Below are 14,892 nucleotides of genomic sequence, written 5' to 3' on the forward strand. Positions count from 1 at the left end.
CTAACTCAACTATAACACAACAACACAACGAAAACTCAAAAATCAAAACCCAACACAACTCATTATGACTCAAAACAAATACTAACTTTACCAAAACTTAAACAAAACCGTACCAAAACCTCATGTGATCAACTCCTACCCCCCTAAAAGAAACATGGTTACGTCCCCGTAACCACACATACCTGAGCAAAAAGAGACGGGTAGTGCTCCTTCATAGCTTCTTCCCCCTTCCAAGTTGCTTCCTCAACATTGTGATTGGACCATAAAACCTTGAGCAACACTGTTTCCCCAGATCTAGTTTTGCGAACGTTGCGATCAAGAATCTCTTTTGGCACCTCTAGATAAGACAAGGATTCATCCAACTCAATGTTCTCCACCTCTAACACATGGTAAGGGTCACTCACATATTTCCCTAAATGAGACACATAAAACACATTATGTACACGATCCAAAGCTAGTGGCAGAGCTAACCGATAAGCAACCTCTCCCACAGGATCCAAAATCTCATAAGGGCCAATGAACTTTTGGCTTAACTTCCCTTTTTTACCGAACCCTATTACTCCACGCATATCAGACACTTTCAAAAGAATCTTATCCCCAACCTGAAACTCGATGTCCCGACAATGTAAGTCTGCAAAGCTCTTTTGTCGATCCTGGGCTGCTTTTATCTTTTGCCCAATCACTTTCACTTGTTCTATCATATCCTGTAACATATGTGGCCCTAAAACTACTGCCTCAGCATTATTATCCCAGCAAATCGGACTCGTACACCTCCTCCCATACAAATCCTCAAACAGGGCCATCCCAGTACTCGTATGGTAGCCGTTGTTGTAAGAAAACTCAATCAAATCCAACCTATCTTCCCAACTACCACCAAACTCCATCACACAAGCCCTTAACATATCTTCCAAAGTCTTGATTTTTCTCTCTGTCTGTCCATCTGTCGCAGGATGAAATGCAGTACTCATCTTCAAGGTAGTTCCCATCAACTCTTGCAACTCTTGCCAAAACCGAGAAATGAACCTCGCATCCCGATCTGACACAAAGTCCTTTAGCACCCCATGTAACCTCACCACATTCTTCTTATACCCATTTGCCAACTGCACCTTACTCCACGTATCTTTCATGGGAATAAAATGAGCTGACTTGGTCAAACGATCAATGATCACCAATATTATGTTATTACCTTACTGAGTCCTCGGTAACCCCACTATGAAATCCATGAAGATAGATTCCCATTTCCACTCAGGTACCTCAAGAGACTGAATCTTACCTTGTGGTCTTCGCTGTTCCCCTTTGACTCTCTAGCATGTCAAACATCTAGCCACAAACTCAGTTGTCTCCCTTTTCATCCTAGGCCACCAAAAAGTCTTCTTAAGATCCCTATAAAGCTTGTCATCACCCGGTTGCACTAAATACGAAGTGCTATGAGCCTCTGTCATAATTGTCTTTCTCAACTCCTCATCCTTAGGCACACACCATCTCCCATCAAACTGAACACTCCCATCAGAATAGAGAACCGAGACACTATCCACTCCTGAATCCTAGAATCAAGAGCATGCTTCCTGCGAATATCATCATAAAGATCTGGTTCCACTGTCAAGTCTCCCCTAGCATCCCCCTTTTGAATCACATGTATCCCCATCTTAGCTACCTCATCTCTCAACCTCATCAAACACATAGCTGTGCATAGAGAATGCACACTCTTCCTACTTAACGCATTAGCAACCACGTTTTCTTTCCCTTCATGGTATATGATATCCATGTCATAATCATCAACAAGCTCCATCCACCTCCTCTGTCTCATGTTCAGCTCCTTTTGAGTAAAGATGTACTTTAAACACGTGTGATCGAAAAACACCTTAAAAGTCGCCCCATAAAGATAGTGCCTCCAAATCTTGAGAGCAACACAACTGCACCCAACTCTAGATCATGCGTTGGATAGTTCTCCTCATAAGGCTTCAATTGCTTAGAAGCATAGGCAATGACTTTCCCGTTCTGCATCAACACACAACCCAACCCGTTCTTTGAAGCATCTGTATACACCTCAAACTTCTCACCCCCTTCAGGTAAAGCTAAAACTCGAGCTGTGGTCAAATGCTCCTTTAATGTCTGAAACGCCGTCTCATAACTTTCATCCCAACGAAACCTGTTCTCTTTCCTCATCAACGCGGTCATAGGCCTGACAATCTTTGAAAAGTCTTTCACGAACCGTCGATAGTACCTTGCTAAACCCAATAAACTCTTGATCTCGACCACATTCTTCGGTGTTTCCCACTTAGATACCGCCTCTATCTTGCTAGGATCAACAAATACACCCTCTTTAGAAATCACATGACCCAGAAAAGCCACTTTCTCTAACCAGAACTCACACTTAGACAATATTGCATACAACTGGTTATCGCATAGAGTTTGCAACACCAACCTCAAATTCTCCTCGTGCTCCTCCTTAGTCTTCGAATAGACTAAGATGTCATTTCTTAACACGACCACAAACTGATCCAAGAACTGACTGAAAACCCGGTTCATCAAATCCATAAACACTGACGACATATTAGATAACCCAAACGGCATCACCACATACGCATAATGACTATACCTCGATCGAAAAGCTGTCTTTGGTATGTCTTCTTCCCGAATCCTAACCTGATGGTACCCCTATCTCAGATCAATCTTTGAAAAGACTCTGGCCCCACTCACCTGGTGAAAAAGATTATCTATCCTTGGTAGAGGATACTTCTTCTTCATTGTAACACTATTCAGCTCCCTATAGTCGATACACAACCTCAGGCTCCCATCTTTCTTCTTCACAAACAAAACCTGTGCACCCCACGACGATACACTAGGTCTAATGTACCCCTTGTCCACCAAATCATTTAATTGTTTCTTCAGCTCCTCCAACTCCTTAGGACCCATACGATACGGGGCCTTAGAGATCGGTCTCGTCCCTGGTTTCAACTCCACACTGAAATATATCTCTCTCTTTGGTGGTAAACCCGGTATCTCCCTGAAAAACATCTGGAAACTCTCCTACCACTGGTATCTCATCTGTCGTCGGCTCTACCATACTATGATCTTTCACATGGCATAGAATCAAAGGACACCCATTCCTCAAGTAAGACTTTAATGTCACCACTGCGATCACTTTGACTTTGGGTTTGACAACAAACCCACGATTAGACAGACTAACTCCCTTAGGACCTCTCAAAGAAACTTTATTTTGGTGACAGTCTATTCTAGCCTTATACTTATCTAACCAATCCATCCCAACTATCATCTCAAAACCATCCATAGAAAATTCTAACAAATCCACTGGACGATCAACCTGCCTAACTATCATGGATACCCCCTTTTATAACCTCCCACAAGACATTGACTCCCCCAACGGTATAAAAACTTCCATCTTTTATAGACTCAAACTCTCTAAAACCCATAGACTTAGCATGACCCGACGATACAAAAGAGTGTGACGCCCCCGAATAAAACAAAACAAAGGTAGAAACATCATTAACAAGAAAGGTATTGGTGATCATGTGTGCATCATCCTCAGCAGCTTGCTTGTCCATCATAAACAGTTTGCCACTGGTCTTTTGTCCACCCTCTTGTACTGTACTAGCTGATGTAGAAGGTTTGGTAACTAACCCTTGATTGTTGTTAGCCGCCGTTTTCTAATAAGAATTATCGTTATTGCGGTTGAACCTACCGTTGTTGTTACTCTACCCTCCTTGATTATTCCATGACTCAGCTGGTCGGTTGCTAGCATAGCTCTGTGTCGGACCCTATGAAACGCTCCCCTGTGATGGCCTCTGAAAACCTCTCCCCAGTGCACTAGTACACTCATGCCTCTTGTGGCCTATACCGCCACAGTTGAAACACGAGATACCCCAACTGTTGCTACTACCTCGACCACGCCCATAAGAAGATCCACCAAGGAAACCCGATCCCGAATAATAACCCCCCGCCACAGTTGTGGTTGCCCTCTTGTAACTAGACTGACCACCACCATCACTCTCAACCTTTCTCTTTTCCGTACTCCTCTCTTTATTTTCCTTAGCCATTTAGACCAACCTCTCAACCCGTCCTGCTCTCTCATAAATTTCCTTAACAGCGGTAAGTACCCCAACCGGTAGCTTCTTCATGATCTGATAAGTCAACCCCTGCTCAAACCGAAGTGAAAAGTTCTCCTGACTTAGCCCCATATCCTCAGCATATCTCGATTTCTCATTAAGCTTATGATATTACTCAGCCACTGTCATATGTGAGGTTATCTTGAAAGAATCAAACTTCTCCCGCAACTTGTTGCGAACATGCTCCGGAACGAACTCCTTTCTCATAGCTCTTTTGAACTCGATCTACGGAATAACAGACATACCCTGCTTCAGACAAAGGTCTAGGGCACTCTCTCTCACTTTGTCCCACCACTGCCCCGCTGCATCTCTCAGGTAGAATGCAGCTTGTTCCATCTTAAACTCTTCGGGATAATGAACCACCCTAACGATATTCTCCATCTCACGGTGCCAGTTGTCGAGAAAAATCGGCGCACCTGTACTCATATAGTTCGTTGGGTTGAAACGGGATATCGTAGTGCTCATCTTGGCAAAGTCTACTCCGGCATCTTGGCAATCTCGTAGTGCTCATCTTGGCAAACGTGATCCTGATGCTCAAGCATCTTGGCAATCTCGTCAATACTCATCTCCTGAGCCCTAGCATAAATAGCTGACGTCTTTGGCGGCATATCTTTGAGTTATAAGAGGGGAGATAAAAATAAGCACATAGCCTACGGCTCAAACCAAATATGACCTACACAGAACTTACTCGATTGAGTAACCACACATACTCGATCGAGTAGAGGTCACTCGATCGAGTTACCCGCCTGCTCGATCGAGTACCCCAACTCCAGAACCTGGCCAGAACTGACATATAACACACTCGATCGAGTCACACACGTACTCGATCGAGTAGCCGACACTCGATCGAGTACCTCCCTTACTCGATCGAGTTGCACAAAGTAGTAGCTACAGCCCAACGTATACATATACCAACTCGATCGAGCTCAGCCCACTCGATCGAGTCCAACTTACTCGATCGAGTTACCCCCACTCGATTGAGTCATGCAGACGATACTACACTACCCGCATACTTTTAACTTTATAACTTTTCATAAAAATAAAACATACGGATACAACAACTCCTATTCACCTGTTACTAATATCACAAACAATATTATTGCTCCACTTTAGTCACATAATAATGCTTGAACCACCAATCACATTATCATGCATCAATTACTTCTCATCCTTTCCTCCACATCCTCCATTCAACCACATATCCATCCAACATATTCATATGAACAATAGTAAACACATAACGATCCCCATGACACCCCATAGTGACTGGTTCAAAGTTGTAGGGCGAGTTTACGACTTTAGGACGTCTCCCAAGTCTTTGCATTAACTCCTAACAACTCCTACCCGGGTTCATTTTAATTTGACTCTCTATATTCATTGGGTTCATTAGTTACATGTTCTAAAATCGTCGCTCTGATACCACTTTGTAACACCCTTATACACCAAGGTGCCTTACCAAGACCACCTAATGCATGAGAATGCCACCATCCCGGTTACCTGAGGCATAGTAATCAAAAGTGATCATCAATAAACGTACTTTAAATAAATAGTTTAAAGTGATTACATTCCAACCAAAACTGAAAGGTACAAAACAAGTGTTCCAAACCAAAATCCAATTGAATAAATAAAATGTCATGACGCAACAGCGGAAGACTACTAGCTGACTCGTGGCGACTCATCCCCAGCTAAATCACGCGCATCCAAACCATACCTTCTAAACACTGCTCACCATCCCTGAATGGATCACCACAATTTTCAAAACAATTAAACGGGGTCAGTTACTGCATACACAATATAAGAAAAAACAACAAACATATGCACAATCACAATCTTCCAACACCGTCAAATCACCAATCATCTGGCTAAACACTAAAGTGTGTAGCCCTGCAAGAATATCCATCGTAACAGATATTCCACACCGCCAGTAGGGGACCGCAGCCATTCCCACCTAAGCCCCGCTCATCTACATCGAGCGAATAACCAATGTTCCTTAATGTGCACACAAGGCGCAAATCAATGGCGTGAAGCCACTCCCGCAAGTGACAACACTCAGCCGAGGGCGCACCTCGTGAACCACAGATAACCAACAATAACCAATTACAATATCAACAATACTAAAACCAATTACGATATATTCACATGTCAATCAACCATCCACCATCTCATAATCATGTATACAATAACTGAGTAGGGAAACCCTACCTGGAATGCAATCACCAAAATCAACACAAGCAGCGGATGAAAAGCATTCCTCTACGAAAGCACTTCCTATCAACATATAATCATACAATTACATTCTATCATCAACAATACTCCCAAACACCCCCAATTCACCCAATTAGGATTTAACCAAAACTAACGAATTAACATAAAAATGGTACAAGGATCTTATCCACAATACGTCGGTCTCAATGGTATGAAGACTCCAAAATCCAACGACTCTAGCCCTTGGATTTGATAGCAATGAGAGAAAAAGAATCGACGTTCTTTGTTTTCTTTGTAAAAAGTTTAGATTTTAGGTAAAAGGTAAAAAGAACTGACGTAGGTAGTTTATATATCATTTCACGCCTTGCTATTAAAACACGGCAAAACCCGTATAAAACCCGACCTACTCGATCGAAAAACTAATGTACTCGATCGAGTAACGCCTACTCGATCAAGTTGCCTCTACTCGATCGAGTACCCTAGAGGCAGTACTCACTCCCGAACGCAAAACTGACTTACTCAACAGAGTAAGCCCTACTCGATAGAGTACCCAACAGCTCACAAATCTGAGGTATTACAGTAACCTATACTAGACCTAGTGAGTGCACAGTGGACCGAGTGAGTGGAACTCGGCTGAGTACGGGTAGTACTCAATCGAGTGAGTGGCATTCGGCCAAGTACGAGTAGTACTCGACCGAGTGAGTGGCACTTGGCCAAGTGGACTAAGCACTCGACCGAGTGCAGCTCGTTAGTAGAGGATATAACCTATGCTCGAGATCTTTTCCAACCCTAAATCATTTTCCTCCATTCTTTCTAAAGCCTTCAAACACTCTCCGCTCTCTCTCTCTAAAACTCCCCTAAACCTTCCACCATTGATTCAAAGCTTGGATTTGAAGATGTTCTACCCTTCTTCTTCTTCCTTTCACCTTGTGAGTAAGATCTACCTTTTCTCTTTCTTTTGTTTTAACCCTAAATTTTGGTGGTTTTATGGGAGTTATTAATTAGTGATTATTATTAGTAATATGGGTAATTAAAGGGTAATAACAAGGATTTTTGTATTATATAAGTATATAGGATGTATTGTGATGGTTGTTATGTAATTCATGTAGGGTGAAATGGTTTTATGAGACGGGATCTTACTTGTATCGAGTAGCTTATGGAGTATGCTAAAAGGTAGGGTTTCCCTACTCGATTTCTATAGTATGAATGTTTACATGTCTCATTATTGTGTTGTTGTTGCATTATAACATGATTATTATGGGTAATTGTTGTTAGTCTCATAGTAGTTTTGAGATTTCATGGTGGCATGATAATGGATTGTGAATGTTGGTTTGATGATATCATTAGAGTTGCATTACAACATGTTAACCGGGAATTTTATCTTGAGGTAATGTTGTGGTTGTTGGCGTGCATAAGTACTTGGCATAATTGGCATTTATTACATGAGAAAGAGGCACATATGGTAAGAGTCATTCATAGGAAAGCATTATACATGGCATATTGTGTGCATATTAATATATACATGTTTGTGGTGGACGTTGGAGGTTGTTAGTGGAGTTGTGGTGGTGATACATGGTTGTTGAGGAGACGTAAGACAGGCGGGCGACCGTCTTACGCTTGGGTCACCTCTTGGAACTTCCCACTTCAAGAGGGGCGTGCACGTTAATGGCTTGAGTCATAGAGAAACTCATGTGGTGTCACGACGTCTAGTAAAGGTCCGGTTAGCGCCCTGACTCGATACCACGGGTGTGTGCCGAGTACCTGTTTTAGGGGCCGTGATCCGGCTGTTTGGTGGGCGGTGCTGCGCAGTGCCGTCGCTGGGTTGTTTAGTACCCTGGGTGTGTCCCCGGTACCGGTGAGGTGGTGTGTCCCGAGTACCTGTTTTAGGGGCCGTGTGATTTACTCTTGTATTGCATTGTATATTCATATTCACATGTCATTTCATGAGTATTTCTGTTATTTAAATTGACGTGTGTTGGTTGTGTGTAACTGCCGCCTCCTTTAATTGGGGTTGCCTGTGATGAACCATAGGATATTTTTGGTCATATGGGGAGCAATTTGAGTACAGGTTTGGCTTTAATATCTCACGGGAGACAGGATGAGCTACGGGCACTTGGAGTCTAGTTGCATAGTTAGATGATAGACGACATAGATGGTAGTTGAGTTTTTTAATGTATAGTTCACACTCGTCATTCATTTATTAGTATGTAATTCATTAAATATGTCATTTATATAAAATGTTACTTAATTTTAGTTCCGATTCACTACCTCGGGAAACCGAGATGGTGACATCTCTTGATTACCTTTGCCGGGTAAGAAGAGGATGTTACAAAGTGGTATCAGAGCGACGATTTTGGAACCTAAACCAATGAACCAAAATGAACCTAGGTGTTTCTAATAAAATGAACCCGACATGAGTATAATAGGAGGCCGGCTTTGGATGAGTAGGCTCCCTTATTTCAAATCTAGATCCTATTGTCTAAACCGGTAACTACGGGGGTGATTATAAGTATGGGCGGACGCTATGTGAAATGCGGTGTGATTACATGTATGTTATAACGTGTCGATGAGTTTCTTGCATGATATAGTCGGTCATGTGGTGTATGATAATATGTGAAAGTTGGATGAAAGGATTGATGTGTCTAACATGTCTTGGAGTAGTTATTATGCGTGGGGGGTGTGAGGGACCTTAGTCTCGTTCTTTGGTATTTTGATACTATACATGTGCATGGAGCTTGTTAGTGTTACCATTAGGGCGTGACTAGTAATGAATGCTATTATACTAGTTACGAGTATAGAAGTAATCTCTTGGAGACGATAAGTGTAGTGACATATGACCTAACTCGGGATGAGTCACCGATAGTCGGTGGACTCCCGAACGTTACTCTTTTGTTGCAGGAGCCTTGCCTTTCGACCTTAGTCGAAAATTACAAATAATAGAGAGGCACCCAACCGAGTGCGAGCCAACACTAAGTGTGGACATCACTCCACTAATAGTTACGTGGGTCTCGCATGTTGTTCATTAGAGTCACCACCAGATCTTAGGAAGACTTGGAAGCCGTACAATGGCTTTTAGACGGATTTGCTAACCATTGACATTGATCTCGTGCTGAAGGTACGCGTTAGAAAGCCCATAAGGACACCTAACCTCACCCGTTGCGATCACCGCCTCTACTCCAATAAATGATGGTCGTGAATAAGGTTATAGCTATCCCAATTATGAAATGTGAAAAATCGTTTTTAATCCTAACATGTGAGATGGTTTCTACGTCGATTAAATGCATTAATTAAACTACTTTGTCAAAGTCATTTTTAACATGTGAAATTCATTAGCTATTCTAGCAAAACAAAAAACAAAGAGGGAAGAAAGAGAAAGCTTACTCAAGCGCTGTAACAAACATGGGTTAGATTACAAAAACAATTGCAACAAAACCAATAATCATATAAGCTAAACAAACATGAACAAACTCGACCAAAAAAACGAAACATGGCACACATTTCAAGGCATCACATGCCTCAAATGAGGGTCATTCAAGGCCTATCCTAGGTTAAGTCGGGTCTCATACAAGTGACATGAAACCACATAAACACATGTGATTTGAAACAAGGCAAACAACCAACTAATTTCAATTGATTATTTCATAACAATTAACATATGATTAAGACAAATAAAAGGACTAAATCTTAGACCTAAAACAGCCCCTAAACCACGGCATCCATCATGGTACATGACACAAATCGACACATCAAGTAAACATGACGATAATTGCTTAAACATGTTAACGGTTTTAATTTAATTACAATCAAAACAATTAAATCTAAACATGCTTATCTAATCATGTCAATCATGTCAATCATATATAAATTAGACTAATTTCTAGCCTAGAAAACCGTGACATCCAATTCAAACACACGGCATACACACGGAGGCAAATCGACACAAACAATTCTATTACATGCTATTTAAAACAATTCCAATTAATCATATCTAATTAATTAAAATAACATGTGAACAAATCATGTGAATTAAACCGATTCAGTTAATTATGTCTAATTTTCGAATCATATGTAAATTTATACAAACATTCAACTTTAATCCAATTATTTCATAATTGTGTCAAAACATATTAATTAACAATAATCATGCGAATGAACTAAATTAAACATGCTAAACAACAAATTAACATGTTAAAATAATCAAGATCCAAACTTTAACAAATTAAAACAAACCAAATTCATAGATCCAATTATCATGCTCAAACTCACTCAATTCAGACAAGAGTAAATTAACAAATTTAAGCAAACATGCTAAAATCATCATACGATACAATATAAAACGAATCTAGCCAAAACGAAAACAAATTTAACCATACATGGCCATCCGTCGGCATTCAACAACATTGATAATCCCGTTCTCCTTTATTCAACATCAACAATATGCAATAATTATCGCTAATCTAGCACAATTAAAACAAATTAACTTATTTATTTCTGTCCAATTCTGAATACGAGGATATGTAAGTGAGAAGGGATATTATCGGCCAATCTAGCGAATCCTAATCCCAACTCAATTCAACACGGGTGTTTGAAATGACACTTTAACTCATACTTGTAGTAAACTAAGTTTCAAAATTAGTTTAACAAAATCAGACTATATAATACGATATAAAAACATAATGAAAAATGAAATAAAAAAGGAGAAAGGAGGGAGTTTTAATTCACCCTCAACCTACATGTATCGTTGACACCGTCTTTGCTCTTAATCAATCGTGGATCTTGCCTCAAGGGGCCGTCTTCGACAAACGTTGAAGCAATTGAAACACGGTTTAGCAAACTTAACCAACGTTTTTCAAACTTGAATATCTCACTCGTTTTTCAACGAAAATTGAATCCAAAAGATGTTCTGGAATCAGGAAAGGCCGAGATTTTGAAATTGTAAAAAGATGAAAGTTTTTTTTGATGGAAAGGGCATGAAAATAGAGGCACAAAGGAGGCTATTTGCGCAGGAATTGACGCGAAAACAGAGTACTCGAATACTCTATTTTTCGAGGGAATTCGTTTGTGGTTAAGGGTTTACTTCTGAATTTTGATGCTTATTAAGGATGTGTGGATGTATGGAGATCTTAGAGGAGTAAAAGGGTTGAAGATACGAGGTATACATAGAGAGGAGCAAAGGGTAGAAGTAGGGTTAGAAGAGTAAATGGCAACTCGGGTGTGTGGTGTTTGTGTTGGACTCTTACTGCAGGTTTTGTGAAAAATAGGCTAAGGTTTGATAGGGTTGTTAGCTAGGTTTCTTGAGGGTTAAGGTAGGGAATGGATGTAGGCTAGGTTTGAGCACGAAAAGGAATAAAGGGGGACAATTTAGGAGTGAAATAGGGACAGGTTCCAACCCTGTTTTAGAGCTGATGTCCACGGTTTTGCACGAGATATTTTAGGGGTTTTTGTAACACCCGCGTTTTTCACATTATTGTTTTAAAACATTGTAATCGTTTTATTTTGCTAAATATATTGTAGAACCTATTTTTATAAAAATATTTCTTTATATGTAGAATAATGATAATAATGACCATCTTAGCCATTTAAGACTTATAGTTAGTCCAAGGTCGAGTTTTTAGTCATTTCCAACTCAAATTGAGTTGTTTGGGCCTATACTTTTTATTGGGCCTCTTTCCTCTTCTTCTCTACATCAAAACTCTTCTCTAACATCTCTTTCTTCATCCCATTTTTCTGAAATTTCCTCTTACTCAAGTCACTATTGAAAACCCTCGATTTGTGAAACCTAGATCTCACATAACTTCCTCATTTCTCAATCAAATTTCACCATTTTCGAGTAAATTTCCTCCTCTTCTCGCCCTCCTTCTTTCTAAGTAAGAAAGATACAACTTTTATTACTTTTCTTCAACTCATCTTTCTAGGGTTGAAGTATACTAACCTTTTTTCTTTGAAAACTGCGTTTAGTGAGAAACTTAGAAGATCTCGACGAGGATACTTACGAGGTGGACGACTCACTAGAAGATTAAAGTGCTAAAAGGTAACGGTGATAGGTTACTCCGTATTGTATCGAATTATGTGCTTTAATTGTTAAAGTTTAGTCCTTTTGATTGTTAAAGTTGCTTTACATGTTTTTACATGTTTTTTATTTGGTTATTTGATGGGTGAAATTGTCTTAAACTTGTATGAAGGATTTTGATTATATTGTTACATTTACATTCAATTAGGTGAAATTGGTTTTTTACATGTGTTAATTAGTGAAATCCGTCTCAAATATGCCCTAGTTAACATGTCTAATTATGTCACAAGATTATTGGTTGGAAATGATTTGAATTGGAACAATTGGGTGATGTTGGATAAGAAATCGTTTACTTGTTAATTTCCGACTAAAGTTTATGAAATTTCATGTTTAATTACATGTTAAGTTGATTAATTGGGTGAAATTATGTTAAGAATGTACAAAAGTTAATTGGGTGGAATATTATATTTAAAACTGTCCCATATATATTTAAATTGGATGGAACGAGCTTAGAACAAATCCCGACTCATTTAAGATCATACCAAGCTCGTCCCACAAGCTATTTCGCACTCTTTATTTGCACGCAAATCCAGGCCTTCTACCGATAGACCCATCCCATGGCCATACCGTGCTCCCCTTTCACACCTCCAGGCCTCTCGCCGGGATGGAGTCCAGGACTCGGCCATTTGGTCCCTCCCTAGCCATCCCACTGGCACCATTCTTGTCCCACCGGTATGAGTTAGGCTGTACCGGCCGTTATGACTTTATCCCCACCGGGGCAGCCATGTTTGCAGCCACTTTCATCCCCTGCCTTGGTCGTACCGGCCGGGAGCACCAGCCTCCCATAGGTATGGTCTAGGTCTTGACTTTGACCGTGGCATGTGTCTGTGTGTGTGTGTGTGTGTGTGTGTGTGTGTCTATATATATATATATATATATATATATATATATATATATATATATGACTCAGTCTGGGTTTGTTTACGTTTTCCCTCGTGTTTTGTATAATGTAATTCATTTGTTGTCGTTTGTTTATACTTTATTCAAGTAACATGTAAATGTGAAATAAAATGTTTATTCATGTTATAAAATTATGCAATGACGTAGTATAATTTATATTCGTGTTATTACTTGCTCATTATTGTTTATTTATCGAGTTTCAAGTATGGAATACTTATCTTGAACATATACTTGTGTTGAGTCGTTTTCTCTTGGAAATGTCATTACGCTTTACATTCTTGCTCGACTTGTTTACACCTCTCTCGTGCCGTTCTGTCGGGAGTTGGATATCTCATTCTATTTCCGCCTCTTTCGTGCCGTTCTACCGAATTCGGGGTACTCGACTTTCGTTATGTCGATTGAATCTTGGATGTGAAACGTTCATCGCATGTCAAATCGAGAAACGTTCATCTCAAGAGTCTGGCCAGATTTAGACCAGGCCCGTACTATATTATCGTCTTCCTACCGGGAGAAAATGAGTCTAAGAGTAGTAAAGGTCTTTCTTGGTTTTGGACACTTGCATATCTCATTTGTTATTAGAAATCGTGCTCGTGTTAACTAAGTCGTGTCTATATTCTTTTATTGTATTCTAAGCTTGTGTGTGCTTAAGATATGTTCACTTATCATTCTTCCATGCCCTCTCTTGTCATGTTAACAGTGCTAAAATGTTGCTTTAAGATCATTCTTGCTTTACTTATCAAATTGCTCATGTTAACATGTATGATCTATGTTTATTCTTGCTTTTCTATTCAAGTTAATTACATCTTATATTCATTATGCTTTGTCTTAATTACGTTCTTATTTATGTCCGTTTTGATATAATATGGTTAGGAGAACCTTGAGTTACTCCCCGCTGACTGTGGCATTCATGTTTTTATGAATGACAGGTGATAGTTGGTGCTACTTGGGGTGAAGACTTGTGTGAGCTAGCGAGTGTTGATTTTATCAACATACCTTTCGTGTTTAAACTCACCATTAAATATGTAATTTGTGGGAATGTTTCCCCTTATTAACTAGACTTATGGTTTGTAATATTCTAAGTTTACTATCGCTTGAGTTCGTTTACTTTTTAAAGTGGACCCTCATGTTTTAAATCTAAAAAGTTTTTAAAAACTCGTGTTTTCCGTTGAATTTTATTCGTTTAATGTTCCGTAATAACGCAGGGGTTCACAATTGGTATCAGAGCGAATTACACTCCCGACGCACACATGTGTACCCCAAACTTAAACTTGAACTTGAAATTGAATAATGAATGAGAGATGGGTAGAACTAAGGACCTAAGTTGGTAGTCTTCTTGTACATGCTAATGGGTAGGTGCTAACTTATTTGATTTTTTGCCTTGAGAAGATGGTACGACCAAGCAATGTTGACAACACAAACATGCAAGCCCTTGCTCAAGTCCTCCAAAATAAACAAAATTCCAATATTGTTCAACAAGAAGGAAACTGACAAGGAAGCTATGCTTGGATTGCAAGCCAACTTGCAAGGAACAAGGCTAGGACCTATGATGGTGAAGTGGATCCCATTGAGCTATCGGAATGGTTTCGTGAC

At 39.9% G+C, this 14,892-nt stretch overlaps 1 protein-coding gene across 1 annotated transcript; it reads right to left on the reverse strand.

The window, feature by feature from the left end:
• LOC141631554 (uncharacterized) lies at positions 1–803 on the reverse strand. The gene is made up of 3 exons (XM_074444212.1): positions 548–803; positions 183–337; positions 1–9 (listed from the first exon to the last, which is right to left on the reverse strand). The coding sequence occupies exons 1-3, from the start codon at positions 801–803 to the stop codon at positions 1–3; spliced, it is 420 nt and encodes a 139-aa protein (XP_074300313.1).
• Between the last annotated feature and the right edge of the window lie 14,089 nt (positions 804–14,892).

The sequence above is a fragment of the Silene latifolia genome, chromosome Y, assembly GCF_048544455.1.
Source record: "Silene latifolia isolate original U9 population chromosome Y, ASM4854445v1, whole genome shotgun sequence".
In the NCBI taxonomy this organism is placed as follows: domain Eukaryota; kingdom Viridiplantae; phylum Streptophyta; class Magnoliopsida; order Caryophyllales; family Caryophyllaceae; genus Silene; species Silene latifolia.

Excerpts from the sequence above, each read along its gene's own strand:
- LOC141631554 (XM_074444212.1), bottom strand. The coding sequence starts at position 803 with ATGGCCCTGTTTGAGGATTTGTATGGGAGGAGGTGTACGAGTCCGATT. Across the intron at positions 338-547 it reads GCGTGGAGTAATAGGGTTCG|AGGTGCCAAAAGAGATTCTT; the intron begins GTAAAAAAGGGA and ends TGTCTTATCTAG.